The 22,586-nt window shown below is 39.6% G+C and overlaps 1 protein-coding gene across 13 annotated transcripts in view; it reads right to left on the reverse strand.

Annotated features, from left to right (window-relative positions):
* Nucleotides 1-630: 630 nt before the first annotated feature.
* Nucleotides 631-22,586, reverse strand: part of cadpsb (Ca2+-dependent activator protein for secretion b) — a 59,818-nt gene continuing 37,862 nt past the window's right edge. For 2 of the 13 annotated variants that reach the window (XM_031855388.1, XM_031855379.1), the window contains 20 exons: nt 21,247-21,383; nt 20,941-21,128; nt 20,033-20,134; nt 19,860-19,923; nt 19,632-19,755; nt 18,213-18,281; nt 14,401-14,507; nt 13,112-13,141; nt 12,581-12,589; nt 10,588-10,744; nt 10,340-10,481; nt 9,446-9,607; nt 8,075-8,230; nt 7,819-7,966; nt 7,650-7,724; nt 6,903-6,986; nt 6,487-6,519; nt 6,187-6,294; nt 2,013-2,117; nt 631-1,925 (listed from right to left, as the gene is read on the reverse strand). In XM_031855388.1, coding sequence (XP_031711248.1) covers nt 1,749-1,925; nt 2,013-2,117; nt 6,187-6,294; nt 6,487-6,519; nt 6,903-6,986; nt 7,650-7,724; nt 7,819-7,966; nt 8,075-8,230; nt 9,446-9,607; nt 10,340-10,481; nt 10,588-10,744; nt 12,581-12,589; nt 13,112-13,141; nt 14,401-14,507; nt 18,213-18,281; nt 19,632-19,755; nt 19,860-19,923; nt 20,033-20,134; nt 20,941-21,128; nt 21,247-21,383 — 2,177 coding nt within the window. In that variant the 3' untranslated portion in view covers nt 631-1,748. Of the gene's footprint in view, nt 1,926-2,012; nt 2,118-6,186; nt 6,295-6,486; nt 6,520-6,902; nt 6,987-7,649; nt 7,725-7,818; nt 7,967-8,074; nt 8,231-9,445; nt 9,608-10,339; nt 10,482-10,587; nt 10,745-12,580; nt 12,590-13,111; nt 13,142-14,400; nt 14,508-17,317; nt 17,351-18,212; nt 18,282-19,631; nt 19,756-19,859; nt 19,924-20,032; nt 20,135-20,940; nt 21,129-21,246; nt 21,384-22,586 lie in introns of all 13 variants that reach the window. The other 11 variants (XM_031855431.1, XM_031855422.1, XM_031855413.1 and 8 more) reach the window with 7 other exon arrangements.

The raw sequence follows: 22,586 nt of genomic DNA on the forward strand, positions 1-22,586 counted from the left end.
AAACTTTGCAATATGACACTAATTGTGAGTATCGTGTTTATTATCGCTAATTATGCTTTTCTTTGTCAAAATAATCTTTCATTTCTGCCAAGAATCATTCGGGTGAATTTGACCTTTGGGTAATTGTATGTTTTCGCTCCAAACAGCGACGGACGCAGCGACCGTGTGTTTGTTTGTGCGGCCGCTCAGCCTCTGACTGACCTCATCATTCACAAGAAACTCCAGTTCTTTCCGTTTTTTTCTTCCATCTACTCCTTTTAAACTTGTCCTCCATACGTCTGTAACTAACAAGCAGTTCCATGAAGGACAGGGGCAGCTGTTCCTGCTGAGTTACAGAGACAATAAACGATTTCCCAAAAAATAAAACTGAATAACAATCTTGAATAACAATTCAAGAATAGCATTCTCTAAGGCTAACTAAGCAGCCGATTATTCAGTTTGTCACAGTGAATCTAAAAATATCATGTCTGTGTGTTCAAACTTGACAAAATTGGCTCAAAGAGGAAGTAGCCTGAGTAAATGTTCTGAGCTAGTTTCCACCACCGCCAAAGCAACACTTAGACTGTTCAGTGTGTCTATAATTGTGTCTCAGGTGGACATGCAGCTGGTAAACATGACAGCAGATGCACATGTACAGTAATTTTTATTTAGAGGCAACAGCTCTTGCATATTACAACTGTTGGCTTTCATAAGGCAAAAGCAAGAATGAATCCACCAGCTAATTCACACAGAAAACAGAAAGCGTTTAGGGAGGGTGGGAACCCACAGGCATGCAGCGATGGCTCAGAATGCAATGTACAGCATTTCATATTTATATATATATTTATATAATATATACAAAACAACAGTGAGACCCAAACAAATGCCAGACATCTCATTCTACACAATTACAGAACAAAGACAGACCAACTTTTTTTTTTTTTTTTAATAAAAAAAAAATATTTTTGCTCTTTTCTCTGTAAAAGTGCAACTCAATTAAAATAGAACCTGTTTCAAGGCCTTTTAATGTTGAAATAAAAATAGAATCTCCCAAGTTATCAAAATGGACCTATGAGAATATTGCATCTCTAGAATACCAACTCGTTGAAGTTCATGAGTCCTGTTGAACCATGTCTAATTAGTAATTGAGATAAGATCACACAGCATTGACACATGATAAAAATGCAGGTCTGGACTTACTGTTGATGTCAATAACAGTGAGTAGACAACAATGTATCTGTAACAGCCGTAAACAAATACAGAGGCTTATTTTCAGTTTGAAGCAGTTGGCATTCACTTAAAAACAGACAAGACAAAGAAAAGGGTCCACACACACACTCATCATCACGACAATGTACCATCAATGAATGTAGAATACGACAAAGAAGCGCCATATAGGTTTGCATTGGACAGGGACACACCTATTAATCTCACTCAACATTGTCAAACAAATGGTTCTCCATATTGCTTAGTAACACATAGAAATGAATTTAGAAATGAATGAATCAAAGATAGGTGCTATCTTTATCATGACAGCTAAACTGCCAATCATGGATATTTTTTTAACATTTTTATGTAGATTTTCCTCAGTATAAGTACTATTTTTATAGTTAATAGTTCCTTCATAGGCATTTCGAGCTGACAAAGAGGTCCTAGAGTGGCTATCTGAGTTGGTACATGCATCGGTAACCAGGCTAAAGTCAAAAGTGTGAAAGGGGGTCGGGGTGAAGGGGTTCAGGGGCGAGGGTTGGAGTGTCAGTGTACGGGCTCTAGTCGTCGTCTTCGTCCTCCTCATCGCTGTCCTTCATGGAGATGCCCTGCATGCCTCCTTCCCTCACTGAAGCAGTGGCCTCCTCGATGGTCAGCCTGTTGCGCACCGTGTCATACATCTTACTGTTCAGGGTGGAGTCTAGGACACCCTGCAGGCGAAAGTCCCGGTACTTTTTCTAAAGCAGGACAGAGATACATTAGCACAGCATGGACATAAGGGATTGTGGGTGATTTGCCAACCTGACGGCTGTTTTCAGCCTTACCTTTGTAATCCTGATGAGGATTTTTAGCTGGTAGACGTGGAGCTGCTGTTCCATGCGTTCAGTGAGCCAGGTCCCCAGCAGGTTCATGGTGGCAGTGTACCATTGCTGAAACACATAAACACAACACTCTCCAGCAAAACACACACTCCACACACATACTCAAGGAATCATGACACAAAACTAGCCTTTACGACAGACATAAAGAACTACAGCTAAACACTTACAGTATATGAGAATAACGTTCAAGCACCCTCTGCGTATTCAGGCATCACTTAAAATAAAACCTGCTAGCAGCTTTAATACATGTGAGGCTACATTTCATTTAGCCCATGTGAACAATATATACACCAGTTAGTTTAAAGGTTTAATGTCAAGTCTCTAACTGACTTCACAAGACAGACATTCCTGCATTTTATGAGTCAGACTCTGCAATTAATGCAAGTTAACAGGCTGCATCAATGTAGGAATGAAGTCATGTTCAAAATAAACAGATCGGTAAGAATTACAAACTACAGGTAAGTGTGCTTGTTCCAACTGTTTCTTTTTATCATGCAACTCAATTTTAAGGAAAAATAACTGATTTATAGTATAATTTCCCTCTGCCTTAATCTAGTGCTTTTAAAGCCCGTGAAAACGTGGTAGCAAGAAATGTATTTTTAAATATAAATGACTAAATGAGCTCAGATCAAAAGTTTGGAAAATAAACATCCTTATGTATTTTTATGAAGACACTTAATAAGTTGCCTCATTAGGACTGTGTTGGTGTTCTCACAGATAGAAATATCTTCTAAGAAAAGTTTGGCGGAAAATAGTTTGTTAAAGTAATAGTTTGTTATTTTAGGAAATGCGCTAATTCACTTTCTTTGCCGAGATGAATACCACTCATGCCTGTAAGTTTAGTACAAAGCTACGGCCAGCGGCTAGTTTCCTTAGCTTAACAAAAACACTGGAAAAAGGAGGAAACAACTGCTTCTGTTACCTACCAAACACAACACCTGTTTGTATCATTTGTACAAACTCAAGTTATTGCTCTGCCCCCGACCTCTATACTGTTGAATTACCTTTTTTACTCTTCAGTTTTTGTACAAATTAAAGAAACAAGTTATAACGTTTTATTAGTGAACTTTAGAGGTGCTGTGCAGATTTTGTTACCATTGGACAGCGTCAGGCTGCTGCAGTCAGCTGTTTCAGCCAGTTATCCAGTCTGTAAAGCTGAGCTAGCTGTCACCTGCTCAAAGCCTCATATTGAGCAGACAGACAGGACAGCGGTATATATCAATACGCGTATTTCCCAAAAGGTCAAACTATTTCTTTCTCGCTCATATTAAGAAGCTGAGAAAACATGTTTTCAGGGCCTTTACATATACTGAACACAGGTCTATCTATACTATTCACTGAGATATTTAATTAAACATGAAAATTGGCCCGATTACAATTTGACCATAAAGAAAAAATTACTGTTTAAGTAATGTTGTCAACACACACGCAGGCACACCATGAGTGTGACATCCACACACAAACTGTATAGAACTCTGAAGATGCATTTTACTCAGAGCACTGATACTATTGCTACTTGAAGGAAATGATAAAACCGCGGGAAGTCATGAAGCATTGACAGAGTGTTCTGACTGTAATAACTGTAATTACCCTTTCAACATTTTAAAAAGACATGTTGTCAATATTTTGTAAACACTGCATGGCCCATCAAATATTAAAGGCAATTACTTTGCTTTTATTTATAATTTATTCAAGTAGAAACGCCGAGCTGCATTTAAGTACCCTACACTGAAGATAGAAAACTACTACTGTATGGGGAATTGAAATTATAGTTTTGACACGATTTCATTAGCAAAAGAAAAATAGAATGAGAGTGAGTAAATGGTTAGCAGGCAGGGAGCAGCGGTGCTATTTTCTTGTACCTTTTCTCTACATTACTTTGGGTGGCAGTTTCCCAGACTGTCTAAAGTTTGAAGTTACAAGAGAACAGCACCCATGTTTAATAGAAACAGTTGTCACACCTCCAATTTCAAGATAAAGAAGTCAACTTTAAACATGTGAGGAGGCAGGAACGCAGAAAAAAGGTTTCTTCGGCCCGAATTAGAAGTGGGAGGTTTTCATTTGTGTGGTTGTTGAGGTTTAGTTTTGAGTCGAGGTTTCTTTAGATGAAGTTTAGGTGAATGGTTGAAAGGTTTGAACTTGAGGCCAGATATGCAGATGCCTGTCCACTTCACAGTCGAGTTGAGCGTGCAGTGCATGCAGACCTCGCAGGTGGGTGGGTGGCAGAGTATACGTGCTAAGGAAGACTGCTCTATGTGCAAATGAGGCAGAACTCTGAGGAGGAGGGTCATGCTAGAAGATGTACACAGGAAGATTATTTGACTCTAAAATCATGCCAACCAACATAATGTGATAAAACAACGCAACGCAACACTAGAGATAAGTGCCACTTTTTAAATAGAGGAGGCAGCAGGAATGGTGTTAATCAGAAAAGAGGAGATAAAAAGAATTGAAATTAATCAGTGAAAGAAAGAGAGATAAAGTAGAGCCTATGCAACATCAAGGAACTGATTTTCACATGCATGCAAATGGATGGATGGAAATGCTTTCAAATGAAAGAGAAAAACATAGACATCCTTGAACTGAAGTATAGTTTAAAATGCTAAAACTGAAACATTCACAGCTTAAGGATTCTCTTAGAAGAATTTGACATGACAGCAGTGAGTAGGATTCCTGTGCACTTTGGGGCCACACAGAGGACACGAGGGGGACAACTCCACACAAGAAAAAGTGACACACAGACGGAGACAGGGGAGCTAGTGTGGACCTCAAAGACGAAAGCAGACCCACTTCACAACAGCGTCACTCCTCACTCCAAAACAAACAGAAAAAAAAAGTATATTTATCTGGCACAAGACTCCTGCTTCTACTGCCAAACACAAAAATACATAACCAAAGGGAGACTTCTGAGTATCTCTCAGACATAAAAACTTCACGTCACTGCCTCACAGAACTGAGAATCTGTCAAACACATAAAGCCGTCAACACACCTGTAGAGACACAGGTCTGTACAAATAGTTGCTGAATGACATGAAACACGCACATCACAGCATTATGTGTCGTTTGAATCACACATGGAGGAGACATTACTGTCAATGTATCCTGTTAGGATTATGTTTTTGAAAGACAGTGCTCTCTTCACCCTCTGACACACTGGTTCCCAACCTTTTACGGCCATCTCATGCTCACTCATAAACCCTCATATCACAGGATGTGTATTCCTATTAACTGTGAGCTGTTGCACCAGGAAGAGCAGTACATTCTCCCAGAGCTTGGTAATATTTTTTGCTTGAATTTTCCCACAATGATTGTTTCTGAAACGTGTTGCAAATTAATTTTCTGTCAATCAACAAATCAATTAATAAGTACTTTAGAAAAATGACACCTTCCCTGTGAGTCGCTCCTCATTAACTACAGACAGTAACGATGGAAGAACTGGAGGAAATGTTTTTGTCGTGGAGGAGGAGGATTTTTGTTTATGTTGTTATTAATTATGAGCCTTTGCTATTTATGTGTGTAACAGCCTTGAGCCCCAGGCTGGGAACCACTGCTCTAACAGACCAAGGGTATACGACATGTCAGCCTCAGAGTTTGACATCATTATGTCACCCTGGCCCATCCAGCACTGCAGCATTTTGTGGAGCTGTGGACTGAGACCAAGAGGGATGAGTGTCATTTACTGGGGCTGACATGCTTTAAGTGGAAAGTATCTGAAAGCAATAGTGAGCTAAAAAAATATAAGTTGGTGTCTTGGTATGTGATCACTATCGGATAGTTCTGTCCTTTCCAGAGAGCACTGCTTTAGATAATCCTTTTTTTGAGGATGCTTTTATGGACTCTTTGTAAATAAAAGTTTGTTTTTTTAATACACAAAAGCCCAAAAGCACTGTGGCAACGCACATCAGAATGCAGAGGGCAGCAACTAAGGTTAAGAGGGACAGAAAGTAAGAAAGAAAGAGAAAAGTCAAGAGGGGTAGAAGATCAGAAAAGCCTCTTTTACCAGGCTGAAATACATTTCCTGCTCTCAAAATGGGACTTATCCCTCTCTGCCCTGTTGTTTTGCCACATTTTGGAAGGCCCCTCCCTTGTTGTGAGGAGGAGACGGCATCTTACTTACATCAAATAACCTTTCTATATACACCTCCTCATTGACCTTATCACGAAGCATATCCTGAGAGTGGCGCACAAAGGTCACATAGCCATCGGCCACGTCCATCCCAGGTTTCTGTGAAACAGAAACAGAACAGGGTCGGGCCTCAGCAGAGGAATACACAGACACTGGCAAATGACTGTAATCAAAAAAGACAGAAGAGAAATACTGTTGTTGATTAAAACAAAAGGTAGCTCATTCAACTGTATCAAGTAAGCACACAGTAGCTCATGAGCACACAGGGAGGTAGGGTGTAATTGCACTTACAGGTACATCCACATATTTAGAGGCAGCTTTCACCTGAAATCACAACAAAATTGTCAAACAACATTTTAATTCCTATTAATATATATATTTTTTTTTTACAATTTTCAATTCTGGTGCAGATATAATACATGAGTTTTAGCAGTACTTTAACAATAGCTTACTTTGAAAGATATGAACATCTTTTACTACAAATCCCCCTTTGAAAGTAAAATGCAGTCTAAAATAAAAACAACTGTCTGATCAAAGAAAAAGTACAGAACAGTACAAAATCTGAGGAACTACAATACTCACTGGACACATTTTGGTCAATATCCAAAAAGTATTGATGTTTAATAAACAGCCCTAAATATAACTGAATCAGCCCATTAAGGTCAACGGGGCAACAAAGGAGTGAATAAAGAGAAGCTTCATCTCACCGTGAAGGAGAGGAATGAAGAGAAGAGGGTGCCTTCATCATATCTGGAAATCTTTGCCAACACGCCCTCCAGAATGGCAACAAACTGAGAAATAACAAGTTTCATTCAAAAATTGAACAAGGCATCCATCCATGCTAATAGCACTGCTACAATAGTTTGGATGTTATTTATGCTCCCAATGACAGTGTCAACATGCTGATGTTAAGCGGGTATCATGTTTCTACCATGTTCACCTCTTTAGTTTAGCATTTGATAATTAGCAATAAACACAAAGACCAGCTGAGGCTGATGGGAATATCAGGAGTTTAGTGGGTATTTAGTCATAAACCAAAGTATTGATGAAATTGGAAATTTGACCTTATGATGGCGCTAGATGAAAGGTGGGGACCAAAGTGACAATGTGTGTAGCAAGTTTCATAGAACTTTAAATGAAAAGTAAGAGGATTCATCACCTGGAAACCTTGAATGTCTTCCCACAATTTAATGACAAGTTCAGTAGATTTTTGAGATATTTGACAAAATAAGTATAAACTTAGATAAAAATTCACTGGGTCACCAACGTCATTCGGATTCCTCTGGAACATGACAAAACGTCATTGCAATCCATCAAATAGTTGAGATCCCTCAGTCTGAAGCAAAATAACAGACCGACCCTCAAGACAGACTTTGCCATCTCTAAAAATCCTAACTTTTACTAACAAATAATCTAATAAATACTAGATTTCCAAAGTTGATATACAGTCGCACCTTTGCTACCAGACACTGGATCATCTCTTTCACACTTTCCTCAATCAGCTCGTCTACTTGGGTGTGGTACTGTTTCTGCGAAGACAATTTTAACAAAACATCAGTGTGACAGATACCAATTATACAAACGAATTGTTATTTCAGTCTGTGTCATATGTGAAATTTTTACCTCTTGGCCCATCTCCATCGCGCACAATTTAGCTGATTGGTCCTTGGCGTCCACCATCACGTTGAACATGGTGCATAATGATGGAGAAATGCGGAAATCTGTGGACTTGCTGCTTTTTGCCAGCTTGGACTCAAATGCCATCTTAGTGCTGCAATGCAAGTCAAATATTTATATCCACTATAATATAAAATATTCAGTACTTGGTATTTCTATGTGTCAATCCCTCTATTCCTCATGCAGGGACACACAAACGCACCGCTTGACGCAGTTCTCGATCATGTTGCTTGACATGAGCTGGATGCGACTCTCGAGGTGTTTGGCAAACTCCTCCTCAGGCCAATGCAGGTCCCTGATGAAAGTCTGGAGGGCGTCCAGCTTCCAGAAGAGGTCCTCTGACGTTCCGGAGCCATTGCTGCCATCGACCCAAACACACAGACACACAGGTCAGAGGACAACGGTCACCCTGCTGGAAAGAGGGGGTGGGGGTGGGGGTGCTGTGGCAGGTGCAGAGGAGGATGCGGTTCCTCCGCACCTTAACAGTGTCAAACTATACTCCGACCATATACTGACTGGTTTGTCGAAATATCTGGCCTCGATACAGGTGTTTGTGGACAGTCAGTGTATGGGTGAAAAGGAGTGGGCAGGGTTGATTGTTACAACTCAATAACCATGCTGTAGAGTGTGATTATTGACTGGGATGTGAAGTGGCCACATGCAGGTAAAGTCACTGCAGATATAGCTGCTAATCACACTGTGTCAAGACAAAGGAGATGGGAATGGAAAAGTGAGGGAGGGCATGGAAAAATGGCATTGATAGGCCAAGTTCTTTTCCCACAAAATAAATTCTCCGAATTGATTCTTCTTTATCACAGGCCCTCTCTCACCATCCATGTCCCCAGGCTGGTGGGGCCCCTGCAAGAATTACTAAACAAACCATGCAGACCTTTTAGGGAATCCTGAGTAGAGCTCATTGGGAAAGAACTGCAGGAAAGATGTGGAGTAGGGAGGGGAGGTGATAAAGCGGAGAGGTAGAGGTCTGAACACCAGTCGCCTGGTCTCTCCGCATTATCATCTCTAATCCATCACATTATCTTCCCTCCCAATCAGACTACTAGCAGGTGGTTCAAGGTCAGGGATGAATCTACGGCCATTTACAATCTACAGTGCGCTAAGAATCACTAAAGCAGATGTCTGTGGACAACAACTCTGGGGAGATACATGTTTTTTTTAGAACTGAGAACATGACTTGCAAATTATATATAGAAATATATATTTTTATGTTTTTGTGTTAGCTTGTTTTGGCCTGTATCTCCACACCTCAGCTCAACAGCATGCATGTTGAGACAAATGGGAGTGTTTCTCATTTTAGAAAGCAGAAGCCCATCTACTCTAACACCTCTCAGAGTGCCCTTGGCATGAACATGGACATAATCATGGAGTACTCACACGAGAGAAAACAAACAGGAATTGATTGATTGATCTCCAGTAAGAGTCATACAGAAGAAATGTGGCTTTACTTGAAAAATGTTTTGTTATGCTTTTGAATGATCTTTGGCTTAGGGCATCTTCATACCAAGGCAGTCTCTGTTTACTTAATATTTCTAAAGCAAACTAGTTGAATACACACTCAGAGTCATATATAGCAGCCATCCATGACGGGGTAGAAAAGCTAGGCATTTGTGGAAGGTTAACTGATAGTCCTGCTACTGGCACTGGCAGATTTGGTACTTTGGGAATTTGGAGGTTCACATTTGGTAGATTCACATTGGGCAGATTACTTGTTAAACTCCTGCAGAAAAGACAGACAAAAAGAAAAAAGAATCCATAACAGTGGTGTGGGAGCTGCAAAAAGCCATGTAACACTCATCATAAAAGTAACGTAAAGCTGAAATAAGGTAAAGACATACATACATACATACATACATACATACATAAACAAGACAAACAGTAATTGTCAAAGACGTACAGTAGTAAAGAGGTCTCAGGTTGCACACAAATACTGTATTAAATGCAGCGAGAAGGAGAAGCAACTTAATAATGAAAACAATAAACACAAATAAAGACCAAGAATAAAAAAAATCCCTTAATTAATCTTAAGTATAACATTTACAATGCAAAATGCAAAAGCAAAAGTGTGAACACCACAACTAATAAATTATAACTGCAACATAACAGACTGGGGGCCTTTTGTTTCTGGCAACATGTCAAAGCACACATTATGAAGGTTAGTTCACAAAACAAAACAACAGAGATATTAAGCGTTGCCCTGACCCTAATGTGTCGGGGAGAAATTGGTTAGACACGTACATTAGTCAAAGACTATTTTCAGAATAAATAACCCATTTCTTTCAGAGTGAAAATAGGTTATCAGCCCACTCATGGCTCATGCTTCAAAAGTGAACCTACAGGAAGCCTGGGTGAACAGATTTGTCAGCCTCCACATAGTCGGTCTCACGTGAATATAAAAGCCTCGCATCTGCAATCATCCTACAGCCTAGATATGAAGACGGCGGCTCCTTACTTCACAGGCTCCCAGGACTCCCGCTCAAAGCCTTTGTGAATTGACTGTGCTATGGAGGACTCCATCAGATCCACATATCTAACCACCAGAGGAGCATACAGATCCTGGAGGTGTTTGTGGAACTTTCCATTGCACAGATGATCTGTGTAAAAAGAACATAATAAATAAGAGGCAGTGACAGAAGAACATTAGTCTCTTTGTCTAAACATAAAAATAGCTTAAGTGTCTAAATGAATGTGGGAGCTTACAGTCTGTCCGGAGGAAGTCGTTGAGAAGCTGGAAGAGGGGGAAGCTGTCCCAGCTCTCAGGGGACTGGATCTCCAGAGCGGCATCCATGTCGATGGCATAGAGAGCCAGGAAGTTCTCTGCATGCTCCACCATGAGGTCTGTCCACCATGCAAACGCCTATACAGACACAGCAGGAAGGAGGAAAAACAGGTGAACAAAGGGCTCCAGTTTAGAGATGTTTTGATGCAATAAAGAAAGACAAGGAAGGAGGGAATAATACACACAACTGGAGCTCATTGGTTCTTAAAAGCAAATACCTCTAGAGTTCTGTATGCTCTATGTTAATCTATGTCAAAGGAATAGAATAGTGGGAAATATGCGCATTTGTATTCTTGCCGAGAGTTAGATGAGAAGATTGACCTTTCTCATGTGTGTCCCATTATATACGAAGCTATAACCAAGAGCTGTTTAGCAGGAAACGGGGAGAAACAGCTCTGTCCACAGTTTAAAAAAAAATGTAATCCTACCAGCACCTCTGAAGCTCATTAGTTAAAACGTCATATCTGGTTTGTTTAATCCATTAAAAACAGAGTGTTTAAATAACACATGGTGGTTTTACGAGGGGTTATGTGCTCAGTGACTTCCTGGAGTCACCACAGTCGCTAGAACGTCCGGCAGTCACATAATGGTGCATAAAATTAAACAAACAAAATATCACTTCATTAGTGAGCTGGTAGGTGGATTTTGTTTCACCTTTGGACAGAGGCCGGCTAGGGGTTTCCCCTTGCTCCCAGGCTTCATGCTAAGCCAACCAGGTGCTGCCTAATAGTTGGTATCTATCTTCTCATCTCACTCTTAGCAAGAAAGCTGAAAGCTGAGTGTGCATTACGCAAAAGGTCAAAATATTCTTTTAAATATGCATTATATGACTTCATGTTGATGAATACTCGTTTGTGTATTGTGTGTCTGTGTGTGTGTTTCCAATCGCACACTCTGAGATGAACTGTTCTTATTGATTAGGATTTGAAGGTGGGAGAAATCTCAAGTAAGGACGTTTATACTTCGCAAAATAACCACACAGTAGGGTTGCATGTCCGTGCCTTGTTATGTTCATGACAGCATCTATAGATATTAGGGAAAGCTGCTTTTCTCATGCAAATGTGGAGCTCCATGCATGCCTTTCTCTCAAGGTAAGAGATGAGGGGTTCCACCATTCACATCACTGACAAACTCCTAGATGTGAATGTGACTCATGCACATCTTCCAGTAGGCACACCAAAGACTGCAGCACACAGCGTCTCTTGAGTTGGAGTGCATCCGTTCCAATTAGTTAAGTAAGTCTGAGATTCAGCCGCATGTTTTCTAGCACAGTCAGGATGCTCACCCTTCGACAGCAGGAGTACCGTAGTTGCTTTACTGGCAGTCTTGGCTTGGCTTATTTGCTTATCATTCAGACTAACATGTTGCCAAGTTCAATAAATGAAGCTTGATCTTTCCAAATTATGCTGCATGCTTTATTTTTACAATTTTTCTGTTTTTCCCATTTGGCTTCAGCATCACATTTGCAGTCAAAACCTGACTTACCTGACTACTTACCTGCCCACTCCCAAAATAAAAAAATGCTTGACAGTTCTAGTGCTAGAGAAACAGGCAGCAAACAAAGCTCTTCTCCATCACATTCAAGGAGAGATACTCTTATTGCGGACAGGGGGGGATTAAATGGGAGGACTGTAAAGGTTTCCGACAGATGAGGGAGGGGAAAATGCTCAAAGGTCGCCAGGCGGAGTGGCGTCCAACCTTTGATAGAGGTTGAGGGACACATACAGGGCCCTGAAAGCTTTAGGGCAGACCCAGTCTTCAGCCAGACAGCCTTTAGTGCTGTAACAATGCAACCGTGTCAAGGGAACAATCCTGACGGAGTGTACTGATGCCGAGGGGGTAAGGAGACGTGGTATCATCTACTGGACATGCACAAAGCATTATGGGAATTTCTCATTCAACTTTACTACATACCTCTTTTCCCTGCTTGGACAGTCACCAATCATATGACAGTGAGAACACAGGAAGATGTACAGAACAATAAAGTATTTTTGAGGCATTTCTCTTGAAAGGGTTTTAAACTAAGAATAGACAGCAGAGAGGGATGGAGGAGAAGCTGGGGAAGTAATGCTTGAACAAGTGCGGACTGTGAAATTAATCGTTGGATGGAGGGGAAACAAATGTTCATGGTGGATCAAACTTCAAAAAGTTCACATGGAGCATACTTTGGGGAATTTACTGGTTTAGCATGCTTGGAGAGAAAGGAAACCTCTTTATGGCCCGATGAACATGCTTTATGATCACAATTGTGTTGTGCAAGCTACAGTGCCTTTTAATTTTAAAACATGTTTTCTCTCACTTCTATGCCTAAAAACCCACCCATTGCTACAGTATCTATGACATCATTCTCTGTCTAGAGAGGTGCCTCTTGCCATAATGGCGCACATGCCATACAGGGGGGTCGTGATGGGGACTGAAGAGGAAAAAGAAATTAAAATACTGTACCGATTGATCTCCAGAACTTGTGACTGCCGCCTGTCAAGCATATTCAGAGAGATACAATAAATCTGCTTTATCTGGATATTCTACGATCACATGGGATCACCTTCAGATCTACACACATGCTCATCATGCTTTCCTACCAGCTCAATGTTTATAGAAGCAAACAGAATGCAATAAATAAACTATTGTTATTTAATGCTACTTTATACTTCTACTTTACTTTTTGCTCCATTACATTTATCTGTCTGCTTTAGTTACTAGATACTGTTCAGAGTCAAATTCCACAAAAATAAAACAAATGATGAACCTATGAAATATGATGCATTGTTATGGATTAAACTAGTACTTTGTAATATTTTTGCTCGTAACCTATTACAAAAAAAAAAACATGTTTTAGATGTGATTGAACTTCCCCTCCAACGTCTCAGGTGGTTTCAACTTTATGAGGATGTGAAAAGGTCAAATGTTCCAACATTTCACAGATAAAATTAAAAAAAGTAAAAGAAGAAAAATAAAGAATGGAATAAATATTTGAGTAGCGTACCCTTGTATTTTCTTCGTTACTACCTCATAAATCATCTCATGTTACCATCTCTTCCATTGATGCATCAATAATAATCTAATAATGTAATCTTGATACATCCCTCATTTTCTATAAACTAAGCTATTTCACTTTTGATACTTCAAGTATGTTGAGCTGATAATATACTGTTCTTCAGCTTAAGTAGCATTTTGAATGCAGGACTTCTAACAGTGAGGTGTTTTACTACAATATGAAATAGGTCATTTTACTTTAAGATTTGAGCACTTCTTTCACCACGGGCTATTTTGTCATCTAATTGTGGCAAAAGGAGTTTTTATTAATAAATATTAAGAGAACGCAGAGGTTGTGAGTAATGTGTTTCTTCCCGTATTTCTGTTTACCTTCCCGCCTTCTGTTACTGGACTACTTATAAAATATATTATATGCTTACGTAACATTGAAACACCAAGTTATGATCTGCAATAAGAGGAAAGCATTGCACACATGATATCATTTTATGGCTAATTTACAGTCTCTGCTCAAACACGACGCTTTGATTCCATGTAGCCATGGTCTGTTGAATACTAATTAGAGCTCTCCTAAATTAAATTCATCTTTGAAAGGTTTTTTTTTTAGTTACCCACAGATGAAAGCAGCTTTATTTATATAGGGCTGATAATAAGACTAACTCCCCTGCTGAGGGGCGGAGTGAGATAAGAGTGAGAGTATAGAGGGAAAGTGTTTTGAGGAGGAGAGGGTTCTCACTCACCTCCGCATGGTGTTCCTGGTTCTGCTGGAGGACCTCTATGACTAACTCCGCCAGGCGAATTGTTTCCTCCAGCTTTTTGGCAGGCGTGACTAAGCGGCCTACGTTCTCTGAGACAAAAGGATGAGGATGAGGGATGAGTGGTTAGTTAAGCACAGAGGATTCCAGCGGGATCTTTATGACTACTGAGAAGATTTTTCCTGTTTGTATTTTTAACTGTTAATAAAAGTATAAACACAGTGCTTACGCTGTGATGTTTATCTACCATACCCGCATGATAAGTCAAATGTGTTCTCATTTATATGCATTTTGGGCTGCAAGACATAGAGCAACATAACTTAAGTGTTTGAAGGATATACAGACTTATGTTGGAAGAGAATCAGGCAATAGAATAGTGGCATTGAGATGAAGGTGCAATGCATGCATATGCAAGCCATCTGCATAAGGAGCTGTTGCATGGCAACAAATGACATGACACTCATTGAGCGCACACTGTAAAAATGATTCATTACTTCTGTTTAAAGTTTTCCTTTGAATTAACTTTAAGAGTTTCAATTCCTATTAAAAAATTGGTCTTCTACCGTATTACTGACTAGAATCAAGCTTTATACTTATTTTTACTCTGTTGCTTATGTTGAAGTGGTAAGAAGTATCACCAATTGTGTGTATTTGTGTACAAAATGTATACAAACGTATTCAAATTACAAATGTATAGCCATTTGTAAGTAATTTAAAAACTTTTAATTACGGACAATTCCATAGATTTTTTTAATCATTCATGCATTTCTAAATTATATTGAACTTCATCTTTTAATATCTGTACAATACTATACAAAATACATTTCTAGAAGCAGGTCATATGTTTTGTGTGTAAAGACACTACTTTGACTCATGTGTTTGTTTCATTGGATGCTTTAAGGGTGTTATTTATTATAAATCAGCCATTATCCCATAAATGAATAAACTACTAAGCAATCATTTGAATGAATGACTTTCAGGTGTGTTTTAATGAATATGTTTTACAGTGTGATGCTTGTTGGGTTTATTATCAAGTTTGGCGCTCTAACAATGGCTTTGGCACTCTTTCACTTGTCAACATTGGTCTACAATTTGCAAAAGCTCCAAATCACTTGCCTGTACCTTTGCTGACAGAATGATCTGATAAGACAGTTATTAAACATCATGAAATGGGATTATTCAAACAGCATGACTATGTGGAATGATATGTGTATCATTGGAACATGGAACTGAATGGCTACGCAAATCAAAAGCACATATATACATAGCTCTACATACAACAGTTGTGGTCTTTACACTGCAGTTCTGACTGGGGGTCTTTTGTTGCTTTCACTATTATTTTAGTAAGGAGTAGCATTTTATCAAATATTCCTCAGGTATTTCTACTCAAGCCAAATGGAAACGTGTATCTATTTTGGGGTCCTGGCTCTAAAATAGATTTGAAAAACTCTAATCTGCCACTTTTGTGTTACTCTTTCAATCGTAATCTGAAGTTTATCATCATGGGAAATCTGAGATATCTAAAGAGCCGAGATAATACTGGAGACATTGTCTTTAGGGACATTTAAGTGACACTAATGGATGGATCACATGGATTTGTATTACAGTAACTATATATTGTGTGGTCGTAATGCCCTGTGAAGGGCAGCAGTGGGAGCAGATTTGAAAAATGCTTGTATAGTATTTTGTCTAGAAGAAAAGCATAGTGGACCTTTGCGGCATCATCGGCAACGCATTTTAATCCAAAGCTATATAGCATGTAATATGTCTATTATGGGACTGCTCAAACGCCAATATACAATGTGTCTAACTACTGTGGGATATTAAAGGGCCAGTTCACCAAAATTACAACTTTTTTAAAACAAACAATAAAAAAAATCTTTTCAGATGGTGACAAAAAGTCTCAGTGGCAGACATCTGAAACCAGCGACAAATAGTCCGTCTGTTAAATGAAGATGGCTGAATGCACTCCAGGTTTTATGTTTTGCTGTCATCTAATGTGAAATAATAAATAATGTTTTAAAAAGGTTTGTGTGGTGGGTTTTTATCTTTTGTTTTTATGATTTTCTATTATGACTGTTTGTCAAGACAAAATGTCTCCTTGGGGACAATAAAGTTGAGATGCAGTTTAAGTTTAGGTTGCAATAAGAGCAACTGTATACCACGAAAGTAGGACATATTTTCTTGTTTTCTTTTTTGAATATGGTTAAACTGACCCTTTATGTATCCAAAATTACATTTATTTGTATCTAAAATTTGATATAAATGTATGATCATATCAGGTCATATTTGACATTAAGAAAACCTGTTTAAAATATATAATCCCATCATCAAAAGTATCATGTTGAAATGTTTGCTAATACGTGTTGCAGTTGACGATGAGGATAACATTGAAATATTGCTCATGTCCCTATTTTACCTTTATACTTTAACATGTGGGAAAATATGTGACTTGTTCTTTTTTGTAAGAGATTGTATTACTCTATAATTATTTATGTAAAAATGTCAATTATATATTTTCCAGTCACATACAACCCCAAAACCACATAACTGTTCTGTGAATACAACATGTCACTAAAGCTGAACTAAATGGAAAGAAAACTTCTCCAACAAACTAGTCTTGAGCCACATCTTAAATGATATAAAGTAATACAATCTCCAAGTATTTACTTTATAAAAAGATGCTTTAAACATGCCAAGACTTCTGAGAACTTGGATGAGCCTGTATATTTCAAGGGTGTTTAATATACTATATGGAGATTTGCTACAGGTAAATTCGGTGCATACATGCATATGTTCTGTATCTTTTGACAGAAAAACACGTGTGTGGAGGGGTGAGGTCTGTGTGCATGTACATGTATGTGTGCACTGTGGCTTAACCACAAGCTAAACATGGGTTCACCTGGATCCTTTTGATCCTTTTGACCTTTCTCAACTTCAGGGAGAAAAAGGGAGAGAAAAGATAAAGAGGAGATGTTTAGAATTAGCACGGTTTTAGGGTTATTTTCATGATACAGGGGGAGAGGAGGGGGTGGGGGGGGGGGGGGGTTGTTATTCATCACCATGTGACCCTTTTCAAAGAATCTGCTGGGACGATTTCAGCTCCAGGGAGTGAGGTTTCTTGGCAACAGACAAACGTCACAAACATACAATAAAAAACAAACACTGAAATATTAGCCTGTGGAAAATTGGAAATTAAAAAAGTGATAAGATGTTTGTTAACAAACAGACAAAGCTTAGACTATAGTAAACAGGTAAGACACACGAACAGCTGCCGGCTTCATAGACGGGACACACTAAGTGATTATAATACACAAACAGGAGCTGTTAAATCCATACACTCTACTCCCTGTCTTGTCCTCCCCATACAATAGATGCTCCTTCACTATCTGTGGTGTCACGGTGAAAGAAAAGCCTACCTGTTTGGCACAGCACACCACTGACACAGACCAAATGACTGGAGGAGATAACAATGTAAGCAATGTAAAAATGCATTCAAGTCAAAGGAATCGGCATCCAACCAAAAGAAAGAAGCTTACAGACCAGACTGCTCATTCATGTCCATCACAAACAGATGGTACTACTAAGAAGGGACCCCGACTGATTCAGCGTGGTACTACTCAGATCTCTTAACTGGTGCGCTCCCCACTCACTCTCACAGACAAAAGGCACAGATAAAAACAAGCATGGCAAGAGCAACAACTCTGAAGGAAGAAAAGAGGCAGAGGGGGGATGAGGTGACAGAGTGCTTAAATAAGGAGGAGAGAGACTGGGGAGAGGATGATGAAGGTACTCACGGATGGTTAAATCCATCACTTGAGACGCCAAGCAGAAGACAGGGTGCTCATACATTTCCCTCTTTTTTCCTATAAAAAAGGATCGGGGCATGCAAGAGGCTGGGGTCAGAGGTGGGAAGGCAAGAGGTCAGAGGCTGATGGGAAGAGGGCTGTCCAGGTGAAAACGGAATTCTGTTGGCCGGGAGGCAAAGTCAAATGTTTGGTTTATTTTGAAACCGGCTCCTCACAAGGACAGTGGAACGTAAATTCACATAGCATGGCAAGATATTAAGGTTTGAGTCCTTAGTATCTTTAGCACCCTGGGGGATTTCTTTCAAGGCATAAACAACATCAGAGTTTCCTATGTAAATATGCAAAATGCATGTCGATGCATTTAATGGATATACTGGAAGCAAAAGACAGCAAGAGAGAATAAGACATTATAAAATGTCTTGTCGTTTTAGATATGTAATCCATGCGAGTAAAGAAAGGCCATGTTGTTATGTCTCAAAGCACATGCAGGTGGCTGATGCTGGTTTGTATGTGTTCAATCCCAGCATTCATTTGGTTAAAAGCCACTTATCACATTGTCAAGAGGTCAAATAAAGTGATAACTGTGGCAAAGCCAACAACTGTGGGGGAGGAGAAAAAAGCAGAGCAGAGAGTAGGGAGGGAGAGGAAGATCGTGGTCTTTAACAAGAACATAAGATAGAGGTGACAGGAGAGCTGCTGGTATTTCAAGGCAAGGAAGTAAAGAGGGGGCAGAGTCAAATCGGAGAGGTAAGAGCTACAGTAAGATAGTGGGAGAGGGGGAGTGTGCATCGACTGGGAGCTGGGAGTCAGAGAGGACATTCAGTTAAGCTGAACTCACAGTCCAATCATCAAATGTCAGAGGCTGGGAAACTACACAGCTTGAATAGTCAAGGCAGAATGAGAGATCAGCACATCAACAGATTTCAGGGCTTTGGATTTGAATGCATTTTTACTCACACACCTCTACACAAAAGCCAACTTGACCTACAGAACAGCACAGAGCTAAAGCAGGCCTGAAACAAAGGAGAGAGTTATTGGACTGAGAGACAGAAAGTGACCGACACACTGTCACAAATAATTTGGGATGCCACAAATCATTTGGGATATGGACACAAATATACCATATACCAAGTGAATTCCCCATGTGTAAATACATAAATAACAGTGACAAGTACAATCTCATACTGCCGTAAGAATGAGGACGTCAGAGAATATACGTGTAGTTCATCATATCTTATTCCACACACAACCACTGGCTGAGCATTTCAATCTGAAAACATACATGGTTAAATGACTGCATAACATACACTTACATTTATACAATTACGAGGATTTTCCATCATTATATCATTAACCCATTTACTCCAGCAGTCATTTTGCGACGTTGGGTTGTGTGTTTCTGGTTACCTTCAATGGTAGCATATTCTTGAATGCGCTCGTAGTTCAGCTGAGCGGCCTGCTCCAAACATTTGCGGATCACTCCTTTAACTTCTTCTGGTGGAACTGGGGTCACAATGTCCTTCATCAGGACCTGCAGGCCACATTAAAGAGGAGTTACGTAATCTGTGATCATTACATCACAGTTGTTCTCTCGTGGAGTATAAAATGCTTTTTTATACATATATATTTACAAACCCTCTCCAGCAAAGATAAAGTTGCCTTCAGTGCTCCCTCTGGACGACCGAAGGGGAAACAATATCTACAAAAGAAGACGTCGACAGAAAATGCTATTCAAGTTGAAATATACCGATAGGCATTATGTTTTGTGACTTTTTGTGGTTATGTGCTGTTGGAGAGTCAGCAGTCACCTGAAATTTACAATCTGGTTTTCCAATATCACACGCAACCTCTCCTTGATGTCCTCAAAGCGCTCCTTCTCGTCCACTTTCACTGTGCTCAGCCCGTCTGGCCTATGAGGATCACACCCACACACTTTAAACCAGCTGTCACCCTGAAAAGGTTCAAGTTATGCAACCTCTCATCCGATGGGAGCAAGAACAAAAAACAAAAACAAAACAAAAAAACACTGATGGAAAGCTTTGTGCTCCCAATGAACTGCCTGGGAATTGTGTGTGATGTATTTTTTGAGTTCCCTTTGTGTTACATATAGAAATAGATGACAATGTCTCACCTTTTTTGCCCTTGAAAGAGTGGTATTTTGGAATCCTTTCTCTTTCTAAACTTGAATATGCGTGCTTGTTTAGAGGCAGTGCGAGGATCTGGGCTTTGGGAGGTCTTTGGGGACAATAGGGCTTCATAGCCCAGCGGGCCCCAGTAATTGCTGCCCTCTCTGACTTTAATGGAAGCACGGAAGGATGAATAATATGGACAGTAAGAGACTATGGCAACAAAGGACAAAGAGAAAAGAAAACAAAGAAAAATGGTAGAAAACAAGGAGATATGTAGCTATACGATTGATTAACAACCAAACATGTAACACAAAAAGCTGCAAAAAGTTAACATGAAACTAAACAAACATAAATATGGCAAAATTATATATATGGAAGACAAAAAAAAAAATGCAGAGGATGCCTCTGATAAGGCTGACTTCTCTGTTCTTGTCCAGTGGGAATTAGTGTATCTACCTACACTGTATGAGCTATCAGTTTGCCTAAAGGAATACAATCTATAGTATCATCCTAATGTGCTCTCAAGTCCTGTTCAGCAATGTATCTTACAAAGCACAAACATGTTAAAAGAAGGGATTAGAGCACACCTGTTCCCATGGACATGGGATGCACAAAAAGCAAAGCTGTAGTGAAGAAGAGTGGGGTCAATAATAACCCCACTTTCTGCTCTTTCCAGCAGATCACGCAGGTAACACAGATGTCTGTGACAACCTCGAACTCCGTTCCTGGCACAGTACTCATCCAAGACAAACACCTGGCCTGGGCTAAACCATCCCTGCACAACACAAACACACAAGGGGATTGCATTGCTGTGTATCAGCTAACAAACAAAAGCCCACTGCCATAAATGTATTAATATGTTGATGTTTTGACGGGCACGGAGAGTCACTCACCAAGCAGCAGAAGGTGTCATTGAGCCTGTGGTCCAATGTGAGTCGCTGCACCATCTCAAAAAGCGAGGCGTGGTCAAAGCTACAGGGGTTAGCGGAGATAAACTCATCCATGCCATGTTTCTGAGCTCTGTCAGCATCTATCCAGCCAACGGCACAGGGGAAAGAACACGGTTCAGAGGAGAAGACATCAGTGAGGCACGGGCAAACAGCAAGTCTTCGTCACAACACAGAAACAACAGGGATTTCTTTTTACTACTTCTGAGGGCAAATTATAAACACTTACAGCTTACATTGTCAACTTGCATTGTGTCAGACCGCGTAAAGAGATTTAATGTATTGGTGGATGAGATTCTATCCATCTGAAGCTAAGCACAAAGGCACAGGTGCTTTATTTTGTATGTGCATGCATGCAACTTAGTACAATATGTCACATTCCCTGATATTTTGCACGGGAAATAAACCTTTAAAGATCGAAAACATGTTTGGAAAAAGTGCTGGTTAGATAGATTTAGATGCATTTTTGTATTCAATAGATTCTGCCATTCGCGATTGTTGAATGTCACTCAGGTCCTGACAAATATTGGGATGTGTGCCAATAAAAACAAAAAGACAGAAATATGGCAAAATAATTATTCATCTGAACACACTGTAGTGATAAGAGTATAAAGTACTAATTGAAGAAAACAAGTTATGTAGTAAAAAAGTTATTGACTGGAAATTTGCAGATTTGTCTCAAGTTATGGATCATTGGAAGTCATACTCTTTCAGATTTGTATTGTTGTTGTCTTGCTTCATAACTTTTGACAGCAAGAAGACTTTCAGACTTTTAAAAAAACAAAACTGCTCTGTGAAATTCAATGAAGAAAGAACATTAGTAACATCAAATTGTGTAAAAAATGTAATGAAACTTTGATGAAACTCAATAAATATGGGTGATGAAAACATGATGGAATAATCTGTTTTTTATTTCTCCAAACCACCAAGGACAACAGCTACTAACTGTACTGACCATGATTACCTGTGCTCTGTAAATAATACAGCTGTCAGAGAGGAAATGATGTGGACGAGGGCGATTCAAAAAAGAGATGTCAGAGAAGTCATGTCCTCGTTATGAGTGACAGGTGTCATATCCATGAGACACTGACATGAGTGATGATGATTTGAGAGTTAGGGCGGGAAGTGGAGGCCTGATCTTGGCTGGGTAGGGCCGGGGCAACGTATAGAGCAGAACTGACATCTGTCAAAACTCCAGGTCACTGAGAGGGAAGAGGAATGGGTGTAATATGGAAGCTAAACATTCACTGAAATAATATTTTTTCAAAAGGAACCTACAGAGGGTT

Source organism: Anarrhichthys ocellatus, unplaced genomic scaffold, assembly GCF_004355925.1.
Source record: "Anarrhichthys ocellatus isolate YVR2014 unplaced genomic scaffold, GSC_Weel_1.0 scaffold1, whole genome shotgun sequence".
NCBI lineage: Eukaryota > Metazoa > Chordata > Actinopteri > Perciformes > Anarhichadidae > Anarrhichthys > Anarrhichthys ocellatus.